We start from the raw sequence: 25,994 nt of genomic DNA on the forward strand, positions 1-25,994 counted from the left end.
TTATCTATTGTGCTCAAGTTGTACTTTTCTACCTGTGCAAAGGCACACAACTTGTTATCTTCCACTGCGAGTTGTCTCGCATCAGCAGTTTCTGTCTTCCAGCCCGCTAAAACAGCCAAGGACGGACTTCAAGTACCTCAACGAAGATAAGACGACAACACACAGACAAAGCAGAGCCAGGGCCAAATCTCGAGCTCAAGCCCATTTGCATTTTGAATAATCACGTATTGTGATACTGGGGCTGCTTGCGTAATATGTGTCCCCTCCCCCTAGAAGCAGCCTCAGTGATGGGAACTCCCGAATAAATAGAGGAGCGCGTGGGACTGCCCCTCAGAGCGTGGTGGGAGAGTGTTACTGAGTGTGCAGCCCCAAACGTTTCTCCTCATGAGCAAAATTTAACTCTGTCTCTGCCTGATTCCTTGCTTCTTGTCGTCGTTTAATAGATAGTTCGGTGTTTGAACCTGACAATATGTCATCATCAATGATGTCATGAGGTACCAGCCTGGAGAGAGGGCAAGTGGAGTAGAACACACACGTTAAGTTTCACTTTCAAACCTTAAGTTTCACTTTCGATTCTTAAGTTTCACTTTCGATTCTTAAGTTAAGTTTTACTTTCAAATCTTAAGTTAAGTTTACCTTTCAATTCTTAAGTTAAGTTTCAATTTTAATTCTTAAGTTTACCTTTCAATTCTTGAGTTAGTTTAATTTTCTATTTTTAACTTAAATTTCACTTTCTATTCTTAAATTAAGTTTCACTTTCAAATCTTAAGTTAAGTTTACCTTTCAATTCTTAAGTTAAGTTTCAATTTTAATTCTTAAGTTTACCTTTCAATCCATCCATCCATTTTCTACCGCTTATTCCCTTCGGGGTGGCGGGGGGCGCTGGAGCCTATCTCAGCTACAATCGGGCGGAAGGCGGGGTACACCCTGGACAAGTCACCACCTCATCGCAGGGCAACACAGATAGACAGATAACATTCACACTCACATTATTTAGTGTTGCCAATCAACCTATCCCCAGGTGCATGTCTTTGGAGGTGGGAGGAAGCCGGAGTACCCGGAGGGAAGCCACGCAGTCACGGGGAGAACATGCAAACTCCACACAGAAAGATCCCGAGCGCGGGATCGAACCCAGGACCTTCGTATTGTGAGGCAGACGCACTAACCCCTCTTCCACCGTGCTGCCCTACCTTTCAATTATTAAGTTTAATTTCACATTCAATTCTTAAGTAAAGTTTCACTTTCAATTATTAAGTTAAGTTACACTTTCAATTCCTAAATGTCCCTTTCAATTCTCAGGTTAAGCTTACCTTTCAATTATTGAGTTAAGATTCACTTTCAATTCTTGAGTTAGTTTCTTTTTCAATTTTTAACTTACGTTTCACTTTCAATTCTTGAGCTAAGTTTCACTTTCAGTTCCTAAGTTAAGTTTCATTTTCAATTCTCAAGTTAAAATGCACTTTCAATTGTTAAGTTGAGTTTCACTTTCGATTCTTAAGTTAAGTATACATTTCAATTCTTAAGTTAAGTTTCACTTTCAAATCTTCGGTTAAGCTTACCTTTCAATTATTGAGTTAAGTTTTACTTTCAATTATTGAGTTAAGTTTAATTTTCAATTTTTGATTTAAGTTACACTTTCTCTCAATTGCTCTGTTTATTGCTATTCTGAATGTTGCTTGGTCGGGTTTGGTTTTGGAATTGGAATTGCAGTGTTATGGTATTGTTGTGTATTGTTCTGTTGGATTGATTAAAACTGGGAATATAATCCCAGAGAAGGGTCAGCTATTTTTAAAGTAAAGAAACAATATGATGAGGTGATATATACATGCTACATAAACAATGTATGAATACATTAGATATCTATATATCTATAGACTGTATCTCTGATGCTGCAGCACAGAGAGTTTATTCTGTCTTGACACTTTGTATTGTTATTTTGTATTACATTCTTCCCTTAAATGATCATGTTTACAGTCATTGTTTTATTTGTATTTTTTATGTATGTCACTTTGGATAAAAGCGTCTGCCAAATACTTCAACATAAACATATATAAACACCTGAAAGTCTTCATATCAGCTAAAACCACCAATCTGTTTCACTGGATTCAGAATACAACCAAATTCTGTCTTACCCAACAATGTTAGTATTTGAATATTGTTACTTGAAGCTGGACTAAATTTAGACTTGTATAATGCTGTATAGCCACTGTCCATCGGATTGTCTAGTTAGCTAACATATGGGTCATTTTTTTTATATGGTGCCTTTTGCGTCCCCAGTATAAATCATGTCATATTTTCTCAAAATATTTACAATTGCTCATTCCATTAGTTTCTTTGTGTATGGTAAATTGTTGTCTATCATAAATACAGTGATATGGGCTTCAAACATTAGAATATATATTTTTTAAAGCTTTTGTTAAAGTTCTATTATGCGATTTTGCCATGTCCCTGGTGCTGTTTATTCAACTTTAATCTAGAAAATAACAAATAAAAACATATATTTTTAATTTTTTTTTGTTATGATATAATTATCATAGACAAGCTCTCTTTAGTCATATGGTGTATATTATCAAAATCGTAAAAATAATTACAAAAAAATAAGGTTCTATGTCTGTCCCTGTGGTCGCTGTCCACTCTGTTAAGTTGCGTTACTGTCCCTTTAAGAAAACAACCACATTTGTCAGTGACATCATTCTCATCAGGTAACATCACACCAGTGGCGGGAAACTCAACTCTGGTAAGCTGTGTGGTTTTTTAGCTCTCTTATTATCTGATGTTGATGTTTTTATGAAGTGAATTTAATGTGGTTGAACATAACGTGTCCACTCTGTTAGGCCTAAATAATAAGGAGATCAATCAAATTGAAATTTTTCAAAACATGTTTGTGTGAAATTATAGATTTCTTATCAATTATTCAAGTCCATGCTAGCTGTTATGTTAACACAGGCAGGCTGAAGGCTAACTTTAGCTCAAAATGTCCACCGTGTTAGTGTCCACCGTGTTAGCCTCATTCAACTAACACGGTGGACATCAACCTAACAGAGTGGACATGTATATAGTAATGTTGACTTATCACAATGTATATGTAGTGCTATTATGCATTCAACAGCAGTTTCTTTCATAATTCTTGGTTAATATAGGAATCCATATAGGAAAGTCATTATACAGGCAATCATGCACTGAAAACACATGTATGCTGTTATGCATATGTCCTTAACAGAGTGGACATATCCCGTGTGTCACCTCTCATTAATATAGCTAAATATACTATGATTTAGGTGCCTGAGTTCGACCAATATGTTTTTCAGCAAGTTACATATGTCATGTATACAATAGAACATAAAAATATTGGTAAATCAACTATTTATTTTTTACAAGTTATGAAGTCCAAATGGCACCCTATAAAAAAAACGACCCATATATTACAACTGTCAGTTTAGCATCTTTGTTTTCTACCTGTCAACTGTCAGCTTAGCATCTTTGTTTTCTACCTGTCATCTGTCAGTTTAGCATCTTTGTTTTCTACCTGTCAACTGTCAGTTTAGCATCTTTGTTTTCTACCTGTCAACTGTCAGTTTAGCATCTTTGTTTTCTACCTGTCAACTGTCAGTTTAGCATCTTTGTTTTCTACCTGTCAGCTGTCAGTTTAGCATCTTTGTTTTCTACATGTCAACTGTCAGTTTAGCATCTTTGTTTGCTACCTGTCAACTGTCAGTTTAGCATCTTTGTTTGCTACCTGTCAACTGTCAGTTTAGCGTCTTTGTTTTCTACCTGTCAACTGTCAGTTTAGCATCTTTGTTTTCTACCGGTCAACTGTCAGTTTAGCATCTTTGTTTTCTACCTGTCAACTGTCAGTTTAGGCTGCTTGCCGGCTCCTCGTCACCACTTCAAGATGGCAGCCCAATTTCTCGCGTCACAGCAGCCAATGCTGCGTCTACTTATAACATGTCTATGGGGGCGAGAGCTGCTTGTACTTGTTTCTCTCGCGAGATCTGGAAAAGGGCTAGTTTTACTTGTTTCTCTCGCGAGACCTGGAAAAGAGCTAGTTTTACTTGTTTCTCTCGCGAGATCTGACAACACTGCACGCGAACCAAACACGGCGAGGATAAAGCAAGATGGCGTCTGACGGTGAAGACGTTATTGCAGTGTTCTTAATATGTGCGTCCATGTACACATATATGTCCTTTACTACACTCTATTAAATAGAGTAAACATCGTTAGTAACTGTTTGCATCTGGTTATATTAGTCTGAGCGCACTTTGACGCTTCTCGAGCTAGCTTAGCTTGCTAATTAGCTTAGCTTGTTAGCTGCTATCAAAGAGAGGCGGAAGTGATGAAAACACATCGCTAAGTAGAGATCAAGTGTGAGTGTAAAGTGTTGTGATTGTGTGAAAATGTGCGAAATAACCATAGCAGAGTACGAGGATGAACTTTGTCCAACAAAAGAGGAGAAGGAGCGACAACATCAAGTTGTGTTACACACAACAGGTTTGTTTACTTCTTACTCTCACATCTTTACTAACATTGTATTTATTAGTAACACTATTCTTCAATATATTGTCAATAGGAAGAAGAATTGTCATGTGAGGATGATGCACTGATTGTTTTATGTTGTTCATAAAAACGACACACAATATTTATGAGAGGTTGATGTTCCTCTCAGTGTGTAACAAAGTGTATCAACATGTTTACACACAACTCACACAGTCACCTCTCAGTGTGTAACAAAGTGTATCAACATGTTTACACACAACTCACACAGTCACCTCTCAGTGTGTAACAAAGTGTATCAACATGTTTACACACAACTCACACAGTCACCTCTCAGTGTGTAACAAAGTGTATCAACATGTTTACACACAACTCACACAGTCACCTCTCAGTGTGTAACAAAGTGTATCAACATGTTTACACACAACTCACACAGTCATCTCTCAGTGTGTAACAAAGTGTATCAACATGTTTACACACAACTCACACAGTCACCTCTCAGTGTGTAATAAAGTGTATCAACATGTTTACACACAACTCACCTCTCAGTGTGTAACAAAGTGTATCAACATGTTTACACACAACTCACACAGTCATCTCTCAGTGTGTAACAAAGTGTATCAACATGTTTACACACAACTCACACAGTCACCTCTCAGTGTGTAACAAAGTGTATCAACATGTTTACACACAACTCACACAGTCACCTCTCAGTGTGTAACAAAGTGTATCAACATGTTTACACACAACTCACACAGTCACCTCTCAGTGTGTAACAAAGTGTATCAACATGTTTACACACAACTCACACAGTCACCGGGGGAATATTCCAGGGAGCAGGCTAAGTGCAAAGTCCTGAGTATGTAAAGCTCGAGAGTTATACCTCCAAAAATAGAGAGGTAAGACAAAGTCAGAGTCAGTTACCATGGTAACTGACAGTGTGTAAACCTAGCCTGCTAGCAGGCATGTTTGACAAGTTCTATATGTGTACAGCTCTGGTACTGGCTACATTCGCACCCACCTGCACAAATGTACTTCAAAATGTAACAATCAAAATAAATATGACTTTTTTTGTTTGTTTACTAGGGCATGCATATATAACATGCATTAGTTTGACCATTTGAAATCAACGATAGTAAAAAAGAGAAGCTTGGAAATAGCATAAAAATGCCCCAAAAACTTGGAAAAACGCGATTCATAGCGTTACTTTTTGGTGTAACCATTATGAGCAGGTATATTTCTTTTATATTTTGATAAATCATCATATTTATGTATTACTAAATTTAAATAGGTATTGATCAATCTTTAAGCTGTGTGTATTTGATTTCAGTTTGCTTTTGACATCTTATTTAGAATTGTAGTTGACACTTTTACAACCTTGTGTTGCGCTCATGATGGCGTAACCCAGGGGTCACCAACGCGGTGCCCGCGGGCACCAGGTAGCCCATAAGGACCAGATGAGTAGCCCGCCGGCCTGTTCTAAAAATAGCTCAAATAGCAGCACTTACCAGTGAGCTGCCTCTATTTTTTTAATTGTATTTATTTACTAGCAAGCTGGTCTCGCTTTGCTCGACATTTTTAATTCTATGAGAGACAAAACTCAAATAGAATTTGAAAATCCAAGAAAATATTTTAAAGACTTGGTCTTCACTTGTTTAAATAAATTCATAAATTTTTTTACATTGCTTCTTATAACTTTCAGAAAGACAATTTTAGAGAAAAAATACAACCTTAAAATGATTTTAGGATTTTTAAACACATATACCTTTTTACCTTTTAAATTCCTTCCTCTTCTTTCCTGACAATTTAAATCAATGTTCAAGTCTTTTTTTTATTTTTTATTGTAAAGAATAATAAATACATTTTAATTTAATTCTTCATTTTAGCTTCTGTTTTTTCAACGAAGAATATTTGTGAATTATTTCTTCAAACTTATTATGATTAAAATTCAAAAAAAATGTTCTGGCAAATCTAGAAAATCTGTAGAATCAAATTTAAATCTTATTTCAAAGTCTTTTGAATTTCTTTTAAAATTTTTGTTGTGGAAAATCTAGAGGAAATAATGATTTGTCTTTGTTAGAAATATAGCTTGGTCCAATTTGTTATACTGTATATTCTAACAAAGTGCAGATTGGATTTTAACCTATTTAAAACATGTCATCAAAATTCTAAAATGAATCTTAATCAGGAAAAATTACTAATGATGTTCCATAAATTCTTTTTTCAAGTTTTTCTCTTCTTTTTTTCGGTTGAATTTTGAATTTTAAAGAGTCGAAATAGAAGATAAACTATGTTTCAAAATTTAATTGTCATTTTTTTCGTGTTTTCTCCTCTTTTAAACCGTTCAATTAAGTGTAAATATCATTAATTATTAATAATAACATAGAGTTAAGGGTAAATTGAGCAAATAGGCTATTTCTGGCAATTTATTTAAGTGTGTATCAAACTGGTAGCCCTTCGCATTAATCAGTACCCAAGAAGTAGCTCTTGGTTTCAAAAAGGTTGGTGACCCCTGGCGTAACCAAACTAGATTATTTTGAATTTTTATTCCCTTTTTCACATTTGGTATATTTAAATATTCATTTATGAACATTGAATACATTTCAAATATCAATAAAATGCAATTGCCTTCATCTTATAGGGTAATAATTTCGCCACACCTAGTGTGTGTGTGACAATCATTGATACTTTAACTTTAATGTTTAGTTACACCAAGTCATGAGCGTAACACTAAGCTTCATCACTTTGACTTGTAATATCTCTAATTCTGGTAGTGTTTTATGCTTTTTTCTTTTTGGAACATGTACCGTATTTTTCGGAGTATAAGTCGCTCCGGAGTATAAGTCGCACCTGCCGAAAATGCATAATAAAGAAGGAAAAAAACATATATAAGTCGCACTGGAGTATAAGTCGCATTTTTGGGGGAAATGTATTTGCTAAAACCCAACACCAAGAATAGACACTTGAAAGGCAATTTAAAATAAAATGTCTAAAGAATAGTGAACAACAGGCTGATTAAGTGTACGTTATATGAGGCATAAATAACCAACTGAGAAGGTGCCTGGTATGTTAACGTAACATATTATGGTAAGAGTCATTCAAATAACTATAACCTATAGAACATGCTATACGTTTACCAAACAATCTGTCACTCCTAATCGCTAAATCCCATGAAATCTTATACGTCTAGTCTCTTACGTGAATGAGCTAAATAATATTATTTGATATTTTACGCTAATGTGTTAATCATTTCACACATAAGTCGCTCCTGAGTGTAAGTCGCACCCCCGGCCAAACTATGAAAAAAACTGTGACTTATAGTCCGAAAAATACGATACTATACATGGGGACGGCGTGGCGAAGTTGGTAGAGTGGCCGTGTCAGCAATCGGAGGGTTGCTGGTTACTGGGGTTCAATCCCCACCTTCTACCATCCTCGTCACGTCCGTTGTGTCCTTGGGCAAGACACTTCACTCTTGCTCCTGATGGGTGCTGGTTTGCGCCTTGCATGGCAGCCCCCGCCATCAGTGTGTGAATGTGTGTGTGAATGGGTGAATGTGGAAATACGGTCAAAGCGCTTTGAGTACCTTGAAGGTAGAAAAGCGCTATACAAGTATAACCCATCCATCCATCCATCCATCTTCTTCCGCTTATCCGAGGTCGGGTCGCGGGGGCAGCAGCCTAAGCAGGGAAACCCAGACTTCCCTCTCCCCAGCCACTTCGTCCAGCTCTTCCCAGGGGATCCCGAGGCGTTCCCAGGCCAGCCGGGAGACATAGTCTTCCCAACGTGTCCTGGGTCTTCCCCGTGGCCTCCTACCGGTCGGACGTGCCCTAAACACCTCCCTAGGGAGGCGTTCGGGTGGCATCCTGACCAGATGCCCGAACCACCTCAACTGACTCCTCTCGATGTGGAGGAGCAGCGGCTTTACTTTGAGCTCCCCCCGGATGGCAGAGCTTCTCACCCTATCTCTAAGGGAGAGCCCCGCCACCCGGCGGAGGAAACTCATTTGGGCCGCTTGTACCCGTGATCTTGTCCTTTCGGTCATAACCCAAAGCTCATGACCATAGGTGAGGATGGGAACGTAGATCGACCGGTAAATTGAGAGCTTTGCCTTCCGGCTCAGCTCCTTCTTCACCACAACGGATCGATACAGCGTCCGCATTACTGAAGACGCCGCACCGATCCGCCTGTCGATCTCACGATCCACTCTTCCCTCACTCGTGAACAAGACTCCAAGGTACTTGAACTCCTCCACTTGGGGCAGGGTCTCCTCCGCAACCCGGAGATGGCACTCCACCCTTTTCCGGGCGAGAACCATGGACTCGGACTTGGAGGTGCTGATTCTCATCCCAGTCGCTTCACACTCGGCTGCGATCCTGGCCAGATGAAGCCATCAGGACCACATCATCTGCAAAAAGCAGAGACCTAATCCTGCAGCCACCAAACCAGATCCCCTCAACGCCCTGACTGCGCCTAGAAATTCTGTCCATAAAAGTTATGAACAGAATCGGTGACAAAGGGCAGCCTTGGCGGAGTCCAACCCTCACTGGAAACGTGTCCGACTTACTGTCGGCAATGCGGACCAAACTCTGGCACTGATCATACAGGGAGTGGACCGCCACAATCAGACAGTCCGATACCCCATACTCTCTGAGCACTCCCCACAGGACTTCCCGAGGGACACGGTCGAATGCCTTCTCCAAGTCCACAAAACACATGTAGACCCTGCCGAGAGTATAGAGCTGGTCCACAGTTCCACGACCAGGACGAAAACCACACTGTATAACCCATTTATCATTATTTATTTATATAATACAATAAAGTCCCATATAAAATTATGTTTCTAGCAATACTTTAATTTTGCCTTAGAAAGTAACACTCCAATGTCCATTAGTGGAGCTGTACACACATGTGTGTAAAAGCTACACTGACCTGTTATTTCCTTCATATTGGTGCAGCCATTAACCTACTACATCGACCTACTCAGTGGCCTAGTGGTTAGAGTCTCCGCCCTGAGATCGGTAGGTTGTGAGTTCAAACCCTGACCCAGTCATACCAAAGACTATAAAAATGGGACCCATTACCTCCCTGCTTGGCACTCAGCATCAAGGGTTGGAATTGGGGGTTAAATCACCATAAAAATGTATTCCCAGGCACGGCCACCGCTGCTGCTCACCTCACCTCCCAGGGGGTGATCAAGGGTGATGAGTCAAATGCAGAGAATAATCTGGCCACACCTAGTGTGTGTGTGACAATCATTGGTACTTTAACTTTTTAATGTGGCAGTGATTGTGGAAAAAACAAAGCCTGATCTAAAGATGACATCTTGATCTCATACCATCGCAAACCAATTGGCCGTTCATTATTAAGTGAAATGTCTTGAAGTCGCTTAAATTTGTCTTCAACCAAGCAACACTATGTTTTATCCAGTTACTCGATTAATCGAAAACATCTTCAGTAGAATACTTGATTAATAACATTTTCAATAGCCACAGCCCTATATTTCATGTACGATTTAATATTTAGCATGTAGGAGTTAAAATGTGTTTTGTTTGTGTCCTGTAGACATCCATCAGCTGATTGGACACCAAGAAGAATGTCTCCCTCATCTGCAGGGGGACAGTTTCACTTTAGAGTATCCACAGCCCTCACATTTTAAAGGGGAAGAGGAGGATCCACACATGAAAGAGGAAGAGGAGGGAGAGTGTGTTGTAGGGCAGGAGGAGGATGATGTCAGCAAGTTTCCACTGACTGTTGTCTCTGTGAAGACTGAAGAGCATGAAGACAAACCACCTGAGTCCTCACAGCTTCATCACAGTCCAAGTAAGCACAACATCCACATATCATCTAATACAATGTTTGTTTCATCCGGGGGCCACATTTATGACTAAACATGGAGATGTATTTGCTTTTTAACACGTCCATTTAAAAATGAATGTTCATCAATCGTGTGAATTAGTGAAGTGAATTATATTTATGTAGCGCTTTTCTCTAGTGACTCAAAGCGCTTTTACATAGTGGAAGCCAATATCTAAGTGACATTTAAAGCAGCGTGGGTGGCACTGGGAGCAGGTGGGTAAAGTGTCTTGCCCAAGGACACAGCGGAAGTAACTAGGATGGCGGAAGCGGGGATCGAACGTGGAACCCTCAAATTGCTGGCACGGCCACTCTACCAACCGAGCTATACCGCCGCGGTCAAATCATCAACAGTGTAATTGCTGGGGTGTAACCATGTGACCTAGAGGCCGTCCTCCTTACCTCACGGGGTCAAATGAAGGCAAACATTCAATATGGCTACTGTTTATTTACCTTTAGCAGCACACATGTCAGCATATTTCAAAGGTTTAGTGGTGAAGATTAGAGATGTATACCAAGTACCTTTTTTTTTTTTAGTACTGGTTCCTAATTATGTCGTCCATGAGGACCGTGAAGATTCTGGACTAACGACACAACTATTTGTATTTTTAATTCCAGCTGACTGACGTAACTATGACACGTTGTCACATTGAGATCAGCTGCCGCTGCTACACATTAAAATCAGCTTTGCATAATGACAAATAAGGAAGCAACCACACGCCAAAGTGTGATGTGTGTGTTAATAAAAGACTTCCCTGCTCTGAGATGTTACAGAACATCATGTTGGAGGTGTTCAACCTCTTGTGCTAATAGGAATGCTAATTAAAATGCCTTTTTTACACTTTTTCATTTCCACAAATTACATATAGTACTGATAAATACTGGTATTGATAAGGAATATCAATTGGGGTATCATATCGATAACTTCTTAACGATTTACATCCCTACTGAAGATCAGTGTTGGGACTAACGCGTTACAAAGTAACGCGTTACTGTAACGCCGTTAGTTTCAGCGGTAACTAGTAATCTAACGCGTTATTTTTTATGTGCAGTAACTCAGTTACCGTTACTGCATGATGCGTTACTGCGTTATTTTACGTTATTTTATGTCGTATCGGCTAGAAACAGAAGACCTGAGTGTGTTTTATTGGAGCGCTGCGGTGGAAAAGAAGAGGCGTGCTTTCTGTGGGTGGGGGAAAGCACGCCTCACCTCTCTCGCCCACTCACTTACTGACGTCACTCACCTCACATGCTGTCATATCTTAAAGGGCCACACACACACACACATACGCTACTCTCATAACAACTAACAAGACATCATGGCGAAGCCAGAAGTCGAGTTTTTTAACATGGAGACATTCTCAATACTTTTTTTTTGTCGAGCACAAAGAAAATAACATTTTGGTTAAATGTAAGTTGTGTCAAGGATCAAAGATCCTATCTACTTAAAGTTAAAGTGCCATTATGTTGCAGCTGTTTAAAATAGTTTTGTCAATTTTTTGTGGCCTGAAATAAATTGGCCCTTTGAAACATATCTTCGTCTTTGTGTGTTGTATGTAGACCACATTATTTGTGTGTTGTATGTAGACCACATTGCTTTCTGAGTTCAGTGATGCAAATGCATGTCAAGTTGATCAACAGATTGTATTATTCTCCAGTGCAATAACATTACTGAAATGAGGGCTAAAAGGGCATTAATGGGAGCCTTAAAAAAAAAGGGGGAAAAAGAAGTAACTAAATAGTTACTTTTCACAGTAACGCATTACTTTTTGGTGTAAGTAACTGAGTTAGTAACTGAGTTACTTTTGAAATAAAGTAACTGTAACTAGTTACTGGTTTTCAGTAACTAACCCAACACTGCTGAAGATACAAGACAGATATCTTAAAAAAATAATATCAATGTTTATTTGGATTTAGGTACTTCTCTGCTGTCTAGCAATGTCTCAACACCTATGATAGATGAATTAATCTAGTTTATTATTACTAATTAGCTATGTTTTGTTGATGTTAAACATTGCAGCATACAAGCTACAACAACACACAAATCCATTGTATGTAAAAGTTTCCTAAAGGAAAATGTTGATATGTACCGTATTTTTCGGAGTATAAGTCACAGTTTTTTCATAGTTTGGCCGGGGGTGCGACGTATACTCCGGAGCGACTTATGTGTGAAATTATTAACACATTACCGTAAAATATCAAATAATATTATTTATCTCATTCACGCAATAGACTAGACGGATATCAGCAATCGTCACACACACGTCAACCAATGACAATTCGGCGGAGGCGGGTCATGGCAGAAGTGCATTGTGGGAAAAGAAGATGCTACCTGCTACGGTACTACTTCCACCATTTCAACATTGGCGGTAACTTACAAAAACAAAGGGCTGAACAAAAATGGCACCGAAAAGGAAATCATATACTGCAGGTTACAGGCTGGAAGTAGTGAAATATGCAGCAGGAAACGACAATCGAGCAGCAGAAAGAAAGTTTGGAGTAAACGAGAAACTTGTAAGGGACTTGGCGAAAAGCGGAGGCTACTATTACTGAAATGAAGAAAACTAAAAAAGCTAATCACGGGCTAAAAGCTAGGTGGCCACAGCTCGAGGAACGAATTCACAAATGGGTGCTTGAACAACGTGCTGCCGGGAGAGGCTTGTCAACCGTACAGATGCGTCTTTTTAGTTGCTTCACGGCAACCGGGAGAATGCGCCATGCAACTTTTCTGGATGTCATTGGACGGATCGACAAAGCATGGGCTTCAGTGACAACCGAAACCATCCTGTCCGGATTCAGAAAGGCTGGTGTAATTGGAACTGCAACTGACGATGACTCTGACGTAAGCGACGCACCGATAGAAGAGGAAGCGGCGCATTGTCTACCTTTGGAGTTGGCAGAGTTGTTTACAAGCGACACAGAGGAAGAAGATTTCATGGGATTTAGCGATCAGGAGTGACAGATTGTTTGGTAAACGTATAGCATGTTCTATATGTTATAGTTATTTGAATGACTCTTACCATAATATGTTACGTTAACATACCAGGCACGTTCTCAGTTGGTTATTTATGCCTCATATAACGTACACTTATTCAGCCTGTTGTTCACTATAGTGGAGGCTCTTAGGGATATTTTTGTTCACTTTTGTCTAAAAGTGCCAAATTTGGCACAGGTGTAGCTCAGGGCATACTTAAATGATTTAGCTAGGGCGCCCGCGCCGGTGACCTTTGGGGTCGCCACAGCGGCCAATCAAATATGGCGGCCACTTGTAATAGCTTTTGTCTCTAACATTTTTTGAGCTACACATGTAAACTTGGTGTCTATTTCATGTGTTTTGACAATTAGAAATGTGTTGGAATGCTCATTTTTATTTTTGGGTGTGTCTAGACCCCTAATTTGCATATTTCCAAGTGGCGTGTTGACGTAACTTGGGCATTGTTATGAATAAAACCTGGTGCAACATGCATGATTCCTTTCTAATGTTTATATGAAATGTCGGGGGGCGGTGCCCTTAGGGAGATTTTAGGGTGTGTTCGTTCACTTTTGTCTAAAAGCGCCAAATTTGGCACAGGTGTAGCTCAGGGCATACTTAAATGATTTGGGTAGGGCGCCCGCGCCGGTGACCTTTGGGGTCGCCACAGCGGCTGATCCAATATGGCCACCACCTGAACACGCTTTTGCCTCTACATTTGAACCAGATGAGCTACAAATCCAAACTTGGTGTCTATTTCATGTTTTTTGACAATTAAAAATATGATGGAAAAATCTTCTTTATGATTGGGTGTGTCTGGACACCTAATTAGCATATTTCCAAGATGGCAGCTATGTAAAAATTAGGTGTACCTTAACTTTTGATACTTTTGGCAAACTATTTTAGGTTTTTTGAGCATCAGAAACATACTGTAATGATCAGATTTATGATCATTTATTTATTAGAGCACTTTAATTTCCATATTAACAACATAGCCATTATCTACCAAAATGTATTGCACATATATTTCAACACAGATATAATTTAAAGCTACAGGTATATTTCATTGCAACATTAGGAAAAGTAGAGAAAGTCAGTGTTGCAAGTAGCCAAAGAGTAGTTGCCCTTTAAGCGAAACCAATGTCTTCAAAATGTCAGAACCACAGCCGACACCACCCCCCGACATTTCATATAAACGTTAGAAAGGAATCATGCATGTTGCACCAAGTTTTACTCATAACAATGCCCAACTTACGTCCAATGTCTTCAGAATAGCAAAACGCCACTTGGAAATATGCAAATTAGGGGTCTAGAGACACCCAAAAATAAAAATGAGCATTCCAACACATTTCTAATTGTCAGAACACATGAAATAGACACCAAGTTTACATGTGTAGCTCATCTGTTTCAAATGTTAGAGACAAAAGCTATTACAAGTGTTGGCCATATTTTAATGGCCGCTGTGGCGACCCCAAAGGTCACCGGCGCGGGCGCCCTAGCCAAATCATTTAAGTATGCCCTGAGCTACACCTGTGCCAAATTTGCCGCTTTTAGACAAAAGTGAACGAACACACCCTAAAATCTCCCTAAGGGCCCCCACTACTATATTTATTTTAAATTGCCTTTCAAATGTCTATTCTTGGTGTTGGATTTCATCTAATAAATTTCCCCCAAAAATGCGACTTATACTCCAGTGCGACGTATATATGTTTTGTTCCTTCTTTATTATGCATTTTCGGCAGGTGCGGCCTATACTCCGGAGCGACTTATACTCGGAAAAATGCGGTAAATAAGTAGAGTAAATAAATCATAAACAGGATTTTACAGTTTAAATGCAAATGTCGATGCTCCTCTTAGACACGTGTAATAAAAGTGTTTGTGAAATCCCCTGATGTCTTTTTGGTGCTAAATCAACCAAATCATTAGCGCCGCATAAAACACCATGTTGCTATTGGTTTGACATTTCAGGAAAAAAAGTTTTAAAAAAATACTTTAAAGCCTTATCCAGCTATTTACTGACATAAACTAGTCATGTTTAGCTAAATTCTAAAAGAAAATGTGCAGTCTCCCTTTAAAATATCACAGAACTAATGCAAACAGGTGCTACTGCAGTGGCGCCATTAATACAAACAGCTACAAAAGTAAAACACAAGTTTAACATGTAAATGTGGCAAATATAAACATTTGTTTGTAAAGCACTATCACAAACATATTCGAGCCAGGCCTCAGGTTTCTGAAAAGTAGGTTTTATTTTTTTTAGTCATGTTCTTTGTTCTCTTTCGGGTCTACAAGCAGCTGTCTTGTTTGTATGTAAGTGTTTTACTGCTGTGTTTATTTTTTTCATGAGTTTTTGTATGGCTTCCCTGATGTACGGTATGGTTTTGACATCTTGAATGTCAACGTGGTGACTGATGAGATCCTCAGAGACATTATCAGAACATATACTGGTGCAGGACAATGTGTCATGTGACTGGGTAAATCTGGACCTTTCTAAAGCATTTGTTCGTCTAACTTGTGTATTGAAGAACATCTCCCTGAGCAGCAAGAGCGGACCTCATGAATGGAGCAAAATCAGTCACAACCCCCCTATATTAAAAATGAAAATGAGGAGCTGCAGTACCCAGGGCCGACCAGTGGCATAGGTCATATAGGCAAATGCTAAGGGTGCCGTCCATCAGGGGGCGCCACGCAAGTGCTACAAATGTTGGAAAAAAAAAGAAAAAAAAAGTTGGTATTTCCATCCATCCATTTTCTACCGCTTTTTCCCTTCGGGGTCGCTATTATTTCTAAATACAAAAAATAATCCCACTTTAATTAAAATGCAAAGTAAAGCCTATTTAATAGAAATATTATTTGTTACAACATTACGCCCCCCTCCCCCCGCACGGTGCTCCCCCTCCCTTCCTGTATCATGACTCTTGATGGACGTCACCGCATCAAACAATCAACACAAGATGTCAAAACGGCCAAAACTGTCAGGTGCCCAGGGAAGAAAAAATAGAAAAGAAGAGGAGGAGAAACGAGAAAAAGACAGAGGTAGCAGCTAGGTAACGTTAGCCTACATGAAATTATTTGTCTGTTACAGAATGTGATAGTAACCTGGCTTTTTAGCATTAAGCTAATGTTACATGATTCGGAAATTGCTAATCAATAAATAGCTAGTTCTGTTTTAACGTCGGGTTAATATTGTGGAGGGGGCTAAATTGTTATGGAAAATAATAATGTAACGTTAGGTAATTACAGTACTCCCACCTTACATTCCTCAGGGACATTTGTATTAGATCTTTTAAGCAGGTGTTTTCTGTTTACATTGTTATTGCCTTCTGGTTAGCTAATGTTTGCCCTGCAGGTAATAGTCACTTTTCCACCCCTTTATATATTAGGTATATTTGTAAGCCTAGTTGTTAAAGTGCACATCATTAATGTTAATTAAGCAATATCACATGAGAGAAAATGCTGTTTTTTAATTTGAGCACTGCTGTGATTCGGTTAAAGATAATCATAACATAACATTCTCATATAATATGTTAATTTGCTTTCTTTAAGTAAAAAAAAAGGTCAAAGAAAAAGCTATTCGGTTTCTTGTGAGTATATACACTTCACTGCCGATGTGGGGGAGTGCCACCTAAAACCATGCCTAGGGCGCCAGATTGGTTAGGGCCATGCCTGGCAGTACCCCCACATTAAAGAGGAAGAGGAGTCAAAGCAACCCCACATTAAAGGGAAGGAGGAGCCACATACCTCTCACATTAAGGAGAAAAATGAGTCACAGCCCTCCCTCACATTAAGGAGAAAAATGAGTCACAGCCCTCCCTCACCTTACAGAGAAAGAAGAGTCACCGCTTCGCTCACAATAAAGAGGAAGAGGAGGACCCACTGACCCCCCATTTTAAAGAGGAAGCTCTACATTACCCTCACATCATAGAGGAAGAGGAGGAACACGGCATCAGTCAGGAGGGAGAGCATCCTGAATGGTTGGAGGAGTTCCCAGTGACTGGTGTCCCTGTGAAGAGTGAAGATGATGAGGTCAAAGGTGAAAGTGAGGAGAAGAGAGAGGCGGAGCCTCCAAGCAGCAGTTTTCATTCATCACATTTGCTAAGAGGCCTTTTTTTATTAATATATTCTGTTCTTGTTAATATTCTGTTCTTGTTAATATATTCTGTAAAGTAAAAACAAAACACAAAGTATGTCATTATTTTGACTTTGTAAATATTGACTTACTAAGACAAAATAATGACTAAATTAATGACATACTGTAAATAAGCGTTTGCGATAAGCGTTTGAAAAAAGAGTTAAAAGTGGGGCCACATGCTGACATATGCTCAAATCATCATGCTTAATTTATTACAGCATTTGGGAAGCCTGTAGTTGATTTGTATTATGTAAATGTTATATTTCTATCAACATGTGATAGCAGGGACCCTGCCATTCAAAACTAGGCTGCTGCATTACTAATGATTCATGTAAGTATAGCTGAAAAAATAGTACAATAGCAATAGTTCATGTAGGCTTTATGGTGCAGTTACATTATTATATCAACTATCAGAGACAGAAACTCTTCATTTAACATAATGTCCTTTTTTGCTGCTTCAACACAGAAAAAGGTAAAGTGAAATAACTTAGTTGTTAACTGTAGGTCAATAATGCTTGTCTTTCTCTCAGATAGACAGGGCTTTGCTGTCCGTAACACACGCATGCTCTGAATATGCACTGCTGATTGGCTGTTACTGCTCTGCGTGTAACCAATCAGATGGTTGTGTGGGTGGGACAATGCTGGGTGCTGCAGAGACATACTGACAGAGGCAGAGGCAGTACGAAGCGTAGCAGCTTGTTAAGACTTTAGTTTAGCACCAAATGATAATATAAATACATTTAATAAAGTCAAATACAAATAAGGCAACAAGAGAAGTATCCTACACTTCTCTTTTGTAAAGTAAATCTGAACAGCCGATATGGGCATCTACATCTACTATATGATTTGCCTGAGAAGCTGGACAGGACACAAAAATATATATATATTATATATATACACTACCGTTCAAAAGTTTGGGGTCACCCAAACAATTTTGTGGAATAGCCTTCATTTCTAAGAACAAGAAAAAGACTGTCGATTTTCATATGAAAGTTCTCTTTTTCTGGCCATTTTGAGCATTTAATTGACCCCACAAATGTGATGCTCCAGAAACTCAATCTGCTCAAAGGAAGGTCAGTTTTGTAGCTTCTGTAACGAGCTAAACTGTTTTCAGATGTGTGAACATGATTGCACAAGGGTTTTCTAATCATCAATTCGCCTTCTGAGCCAATGAGCAAACACATTGTACCATTAGAACACTGGAGTGATAGTTTCTGGAAATGGGCCTCTATACACCTATGTAGATATTGCACCAAAAAGCAGACATTTGCAGCTAGGATAGTCATTTACCACATTAGCAATGTATAGAGTGTATTTCTTTAAAGTTAAGACTAGTTTAAAGTTATCTTCATTGAAAAGTACAGTGCTTTTCCTTCAAAGATAAGGACATTTCAATGTGACCCCAAACTTTTGAGCGGTAGTGTATTTTTTAAGACTTTAGTTTAGGCGGTGGGTAATGTGTTGGTGTTGTTAAGGCGGCCAGGCGGTATAGCTCGGTTGGTCGAGTGGCCGTGCCAGCAACTTGAGGGTTCCAGGTTCGATCCCAGCTTCTGCCATCCTAGTCACTGCCGTTGTGTCCTTGGGCAAGACACTTTACCCACCTGCTCCCAGTGCCACTCACATTGGTTTAAATGTAACTTTGATAATGGGTTTAACTATGTAAAGCGATTTGAGTCACTAGAGAAAAGCGCTATATAAATATAATTCACTTCACATGATATCTTGTTGTTCTATTTTCTCATTTCAAGGGGAATTGCACTTTTTGGAATCATTCACAGTCCCTATGTAAGTTCAAGTTAAGGTCTCAAAGGTAGTCACACACTAGGTGTGGTGAAATTATCCTCTGCATTTGACCCATCCCCAAGTTCACCCTCTGGGAGGTGAGGGCAGCGGAGACCACGCTCGGGAATCATTTGGTGATTTAACCCCCAACCCTTGATGCTGAGTGCCAAGCAAGGAGGCAATGGGTCCCATTTTTATAGTCTTTGGTATGACTCGGCCGGGGTTTGAACTCACAACTTTCCAGTCTCAGGGCAGACACTCTAACCACAAGGCCACTGAGCAGGTCGATGGTTAATGCATCCTCAATAGAAAATAAACCTTAGCAAAGGTTAGCTAACAATTGAGTCATTGGTAGCCGCTCTATTCTGCCTATAAAGTGCTCTAAATAACATCCTAAAACCCCCTTCAACATTTTAAATACACACTGTAAGTATATATGTAATGTAGTAACATTCTTAATAACATAGTTCTCCGGTTTATGTCCACAACCTTCTACTACAAAAGGGAGAAGCATGATTTATAATCTAGAATTAGCTTTCACCATCTTAGAGGCGAGAAAGCAGCTCAGTATGTCAATATAGCAGCATAAGCTAGTTACTTCTGTGATCAATGCGCCGCTAAAAGTAGGTCCTTAACGTTAGCGCTTATAATAACAATATTGCTAATACTTGGTTAATATTCAGGTCACAAAATGTAAATGGAGTATTGTTGGCAGTTTTCGGATGCTTATTTGGAGGACATTGTGGGTCTAATAGAGGAGCTCCCATTGACTCCAATGTTAGCTGATTTTGGCTCACATTTATTTACTAATTACAATTCATAAAAATGTAAAACATGTCTTACATAAGGATTGTGAATGATAGGCGACATTTGAAAAAAGTGCAGTTTCCTTTGAATTTGTCAGATAAGTAAACAGTCCTTCAAATTAAAAATGAAAAACAATTGAGGTTGTTTATAGATATGATCCACAATGAAGTTACAGTAAAACTAAGCACACAAGGGAAAGTACATTCATATACACATGAAGGACACATTGAAGTAAGAATCATGTTAACCACCAAAATATTGTCTCGTTCTCCTAAAGCCAATATCAAGTATCCTTTGGTGAGCTGACCGTATCGTCACACCCCTAGTTGAAAGCACACCAACCCCATGACATGACACTTCCACGTGATGTAGAACAGTAGTAGTACAACATTTTAAACATACACACACATCTGAAGAATATAAGAAATAAATATATTTGGTGGGCCAAACAAAATGACTCGGCGAACCAATGTTTGGTATGGGCGATAAGACCTCAAATCTATATTCTAATAACAATATATGTCACGATATATCATTTGGTGTATGATTTGATAATAGAAGAATTTCAAAGCGGGTAACAAAAGCTCCTAATTTGGCAGCTGACATATGCAGTAACATATTGTGTCATTTCTAATTGTACAAACCCCGTTTCCATATGAGTTGGGAAATTGTGTTAGATGTAAATATAAACGGAATACAATGATTTGCAAATCCTTTTCAAGCCATATTCAATTGAATGCACTACAAAGACAACATATTTGAGGTTCAAACTTATAAACTTAATTTTTTTTGCAAATAATAATTAACTTAGAATTTCATGGCTGCAACACGTGCCAAAGTAGTTGTTCTTAAACTGTTCAACAATTTGCTCACGCATTTGTTGACAAAGTGGTGACCCTCACCCCATCCTAGTTTGTGAATGACTGAGCATTTCATGGAATCTACTTTTATACCCAATCATGGCACCCACCTGTTCCCAATTTGCCTGTTCACCTGTGGGATGTTCCAAATAAGTGTTTGATGAGCATTCCTCAACTTTATCAGTATTTATTGCCACCTTTCCCAACTACTTTGTCACGTGTTGCTGGCATCAAATTCTAAAGTTAATGATTATTTGCACAAAAAAAATGTTCATCAGTTTGAACATCAAATATGTTGTCTTTGTAGCATATTCAATTAAATATGGGTTGAAAATGATTTGCAAATCATTGTATTCCGTTTATATTTACATCTAACACAATTTACCAACTCATGGAAACAGGGTTTGTATTATTTTGTCGAAGCAATTATTACTAATGTACTTGTTTATTTACTGTTAATATCTGGTGACTTTATTTGAGAAAATGCTACTGGAAATTATGTAATATTTTACTGCATATTTCAGCAACTAAAGTAGGAGCCCATGTAGCCTGTTTTAAAATGGTTCTACCGTATTTCCTTGAATTGGCGCCGGGAATATGGTATTCGCATGCCTCGAATTACAGCCGGGTCAAACTCGTTTCGCAAAATAATTAGCGCATGCTTGGCGCTTCCGCCGGGTCAAATATGAGTCATTAAATGACTCCTGCCTCCTGGTGGTAGAGGGCGCTAGTGATCGTTCTTGCGACTCCTCCTGGTACTGCAGAAGACCCGTGCAGCAGAAGAAGACAACCGGCAGCAAGAGTGCGCAGCCATTGTTTGCTTGGACTTTTACCATGGAGGATTACATATCTAAAATAAAACAGTTTTCTAAACTGGACTTTCAATCGAAGCAGGAGGTAATACTTAAAAGGAAGATCTCCATCGAGACAGAGAGACTTTTAAAACTGAAGAAAGATAAGGAAGACTTCTATATCGATGCTTTTCTTCAAAAGGAGCTGGCATGGACTCATTTATACCTAAAGGTAAGACAATAATAACGTTTTTTTTATTAAATGTGCTTTTCATGATAAGGTAAGCGCCGGAGTGAGAACAGGTTTTAAAATAATTAGCGCATGCTTGGCCATCCCGCAGGCTTCTGGTAAGCGCCGGAGTGACAGGAGGTTTTAAATTAATTAGCGCCCCTGCGGCTAATCAAGGAAATACGGTATTAGTAATTTTATATGAAATAATATATCGCAAAATCAATTTTAGACCATATTGTCTATCCATAGTAAAAAGTCCTGTCCTGGTTGTGAATAATGTTGTAAAGAGCAGCGTGTTTTTGCGTCGCTGAGATTTCAAGACAGTTCATACGATAACTTGTTTTTCCCAAGTGCATGTAAAAGTACTGAATGCAGAGATGGATGTTTCTCAAACTTGTGTTTTTCTTGCAGTCGTCTGTGAAGAACATCTTCACCCTGAGCAACAGAGGTGGAGCTTCAGGATGCGGACGGAGGAGCCACAGCCCTCCCACATTAAGAAGGAAAAGAAATACCCGCCGAGCCCCCATTTTAAAAAGGAAGAGGAACACCAACTGATCTCCCATTTTAAAGAGGAAGCGGTGGATCCACTGAGCCCTCACATTAAGGATGAAGAGGAGGAACACAGCATCAGTCAGCAGGGAGAGCATCTTGAAGGACTGGAGGAGGTTGATGTCACCAAGATGCCAGTGACTGGTGTCCCTGTGAAGAGTGAAGGTGATGAGGTCAAAGGTGAGCGTGAGGAGAAGAGAGAGGCGGAGCCTCCAAGCAGCAGCTCAACACAACACATGACAACAGAAGCTGATGGAGACCACTGTGGAGGATCACAAGCAGACAAGCTCTTAGCTCCACTATCAGATAGTGAGGACACAACGTCACACTCTCCTGACACTGATGATGAACACTCTAAAGATGATAAGACATGTCACACTGACAACACTCACTTCACATGTTCTTTCTGTGACAAAACTTTTAAATACCATTGTCGTCTGAAAGTACACATGAGTGTACACACTGGAGAAAAAACTTTTTCCTGCTCAGAATGCGGTAAAAGTTTTGTAAAAAATCTAAGTTTAAAAGCACACATGAGAATACACGCTGGAGAAAAACCTTTTTCATGTTCAATCTGCGGTAAAGATTTTACTCAAAAGCACAATTTCAAAGTACACATGAGAACACACACTGGAGAAAAACCTTTTTCATGTTCAATCTGCGGTAAAGATTTTACTCAAAAGCACAATTTCAATGCACACATGAAAATACACACTGGAGAAAAACCTTTTTCATGTTCAATCTGCGGTAAAGATTTTACTCGAAGGGAAAATTTCAAAACACACATGAGAATACACACTGGGGAAAAACCTTTTACCTGCTCAGAATGTGGTAAAAGTTTTGTAAAAAATGAAAGTTTAAAAGTACACACAAGAACACACACTGGTGAAAAACCTTTTATATGTTCAGTGTGTGGTAAAAGTTATATAGAAAAACCGCAATTAAAATTACACATGAGAAAGCACTCTGGTGAAAAACCATACTCCTGTTCAAGCTGCAACAAAAGCTTTCGTCACCGACAATCTTTTACAGCACACATGAGAAGACACACGGGAGAGGAAGTGTTGAGTTGCAGTGTGTGTGCTGAAAGATTGTCTTCTAAGTACCAGTGTAAGAAACACAAGTGTGCTGGTGGGAACAGCAGCAGCAAATGAAGATGCAGGATTTGAAATAAACTGTCAAGACTTTGACTTTCTAACAACATCAGCACATATAACATGTGTGACATCATTGTCGTGTGTGTAACACAATCTTGTTAATATGATTCTAACATTTATAGATTAGACACTTCCGATTAGTGCTTTTATTTCAGTCAAGTACATGAGTTAATATACACATTTGTGGACTTTAAAATGAACAGATCAATTTGACTGAAAAGATGAGAATAAACAGTACATAAAATATGTTACATAAAGTAAACATTTTGTGTAGATATTCATAATTCACTTTTATACTTATAATAGTGTTTTATATGTTTTTTGAAATAATGAAGTGTTGCATATTTTATTTTCTAATTGTAGATGATTCCATAGATGAACTCCTTTATATGATGTACATATTTGTTTTACATGTGTTCATACCTTTGCTTTTGAGTACACATAAATCCCTCTTAGTTCATATGTACTGGTTCACATCTGAAACATCTTCTGGACCACTTCTGGAAGCATATTATTATTTACTTTATACATCATTTGAACAGTTGTCATTTATTCAATTTAAAATGTGTAATTTTATGAATCATTTGTTGGGTCTCTATAATCCATTCTATTAATTGTCTTTATTACTCTCGTGTGTAATATGAATATTGTTGTGTGATTGTTTTATATGTATGTCCCCAGACCTTTATGCAATAAACAATGTATGCTTCAACTAAAGTTGGGTACAATAAATGTAGTTAATATTTGTATTTTATTCTATTTATTATCGCAGTCAATTTTTTAAAATGTTTTCTTTATATGACTTCCATGTATTTTCCAGCTTACTTCATTATCTACACCAGGGGTCACCAACCTTTTTGAAACCAAGAGCTACTTCTTGGGTACTGATTAATGCGAAGGGCTACCAGTTTGATACACACTTAAATACATTGCCAGAAATAGCCTATTTGCTCAATTTACCCTTAACTCTATGTTATTATTAATAATTAATGATATTTACACTTAATTGAACGGTTTAAAAGAGGAGAAAACACGAAAAAAATGACAATTACATTTTGAAACATAGTTTATCTTCAATTTCGACTTTTTAAAATTCAACCGAAAAAAAGAAAAACTTGAAAAAAGAATTTATGGAACATCATTAGTAATTTTTCCTGATTAAGATTAATTTTAGAATTTTGATGACATGTTTTAAATATGTTAAAATCCAATCTACACTTTGTTAGAATATATAACTAATTGGACCAAGCTATATTTCTAACAAAGACAAATCATTATTTCTTCTAGATTTTCCAGAACAAAAATTTTAAAAGAAATTCAAAATACTTTAAAATAAGATTTAAATTTGATTCTACAGATTTTCTAGATTTGCCAGAATAATTTTTTTGAATTTTAATCATAATAAGTTTCACAAATATTCTTCGTTGAAAAAACAGAAGCTAAAATGAAGAATTAAATTAAAATGTATTTATTATTCTTTACAATAAAACAAATACATTTACTTGAACATTGATTTAAATTGTCAGGAAAGAAGAGGAAGGAATTTAAAAGGTAAAAAATTATATGTGTTTAAAAATCCTAAAATCATTTTAAGGTTGGATTTTTTCTCTAAAATTGTCTTTCTGAAAGTTATAAGAAGCAATATAAAAACATTAATGAATTTATTTAAACAAGTGAAGACCAAGTCTTTAAAATATTTTCTTGGATTTTCAAATTCTATTTGAGTTTTGTCTCTCATAGAATTAAAAATGTCGAGCAAAGCGAGACCAGCTTGCTAGTAAATAAATACAATTTAAAAAAATAGAGGCAGCTCACTGGTAAGTGCTGCTATTTGAGCTATTTTTAGAACAGGCCAGCGAGCTACTCATCTGGTCCTTACGGGCTACCTGGTGCCCGCGGGCACCGCGTTGGTGACCCCTGATCTAGACTAAGTCAGCCTGGAGGATGTGTGTAGTGTTGAGATGTATTGGAGATGCCTTGGTTTGTTTGGATGTTGTCAACCTGTCAATTGTTCTATTTAAACATGTTGTCAGATCTCGTGAGAGAAACAAGCAACCAGCTCTATTACTTCTTCTTCTTACTGGCAGTTTGCAGCCATGACTTGAAAGGTTCATACTGCCACCTACCGGACTGTAGAATGTAGTGTGGGCCATAGGACAGAAGGAGGAAATCCCATTAAGAACCTGTGGAGGGCAGCAATACGCCTAAGATGTTCTACTAGTCTGCTGGAAATAAAAAGACGAAGAAGAACGAGGGGAAAGCAAGATGGCGTTTGGGGGAGAAAGTCTAAACGTGGGCATTATAGTTCTGTATTTTAATCAGTACATACATGTGCACATATATGTGGTTTTATACAGGCTACCTTT

General features: G+C 38.3%; 2 protein-coding genes across 5 annotated transcripts in view; one reads left to right on the plus strand and one right to left on the minus strand.

Annotated features, from left to right (window-relative positions):
* Nucleotides 1-25,994, minus strand: part of LOC133664775 (E3 ubiquitin-protein ligase TRIM47-like) — a 121,838-nt gene that overhangs the window by 70,639 nt on the left and 25,205 nt on the right. The window lies entirely within an intron of this gene.
* On the plus strand, nucleotides 4,090-24,337 carry LOC133665346 (zinc finger protein OZF-like). 4 transcript variants are annotated; one of them, XM_062070618.1, is made up of 3 exons: nucleotides 4,090-4,158; nucleotides 10,057-10,314; nucleotides 22,334-24,337. In XM_062070618.1, exons 1-3 carry the CDS (start codon nucleotides 4,116-4,118, stop codon nucleotides 23,623-23,625), a joined length of 1,593 nt encoding a protein of 530 aa, XP_061926602.1. In that variant the 5' UTR covers nucleotides 4,090-4,115; the 3' UTR covers nucleotides 23,626-24,337. The 4 variants fall into 4 exon arrangements, with proteins under 4 accessions (XP_061926602.1, XP_061926603.1, XP_061926601.1 ...); XM_062070619.1 differs by having other exon boundaries at nucleotides 4,092-4,128; XM_062070617.1 differs by having other exon boundaries at nucleotides 4,095-4,488.

Source organism: Entelurus aequoreus, linkage group LG14 (assembly GCF_033978785.1).
Source record: "Entelurus aequoreus isolate RoL-2023_Sb linkage group LG14, RoL_Eaeq_v1.1, whole genome shotgun sequence".
Lineage (NCBI taxonomy): Eukaryota > Metazoa > Chordata > Actinopteri > Syngnathiformes > Syngnathidae > Entelurus > Entelurus aequoreus.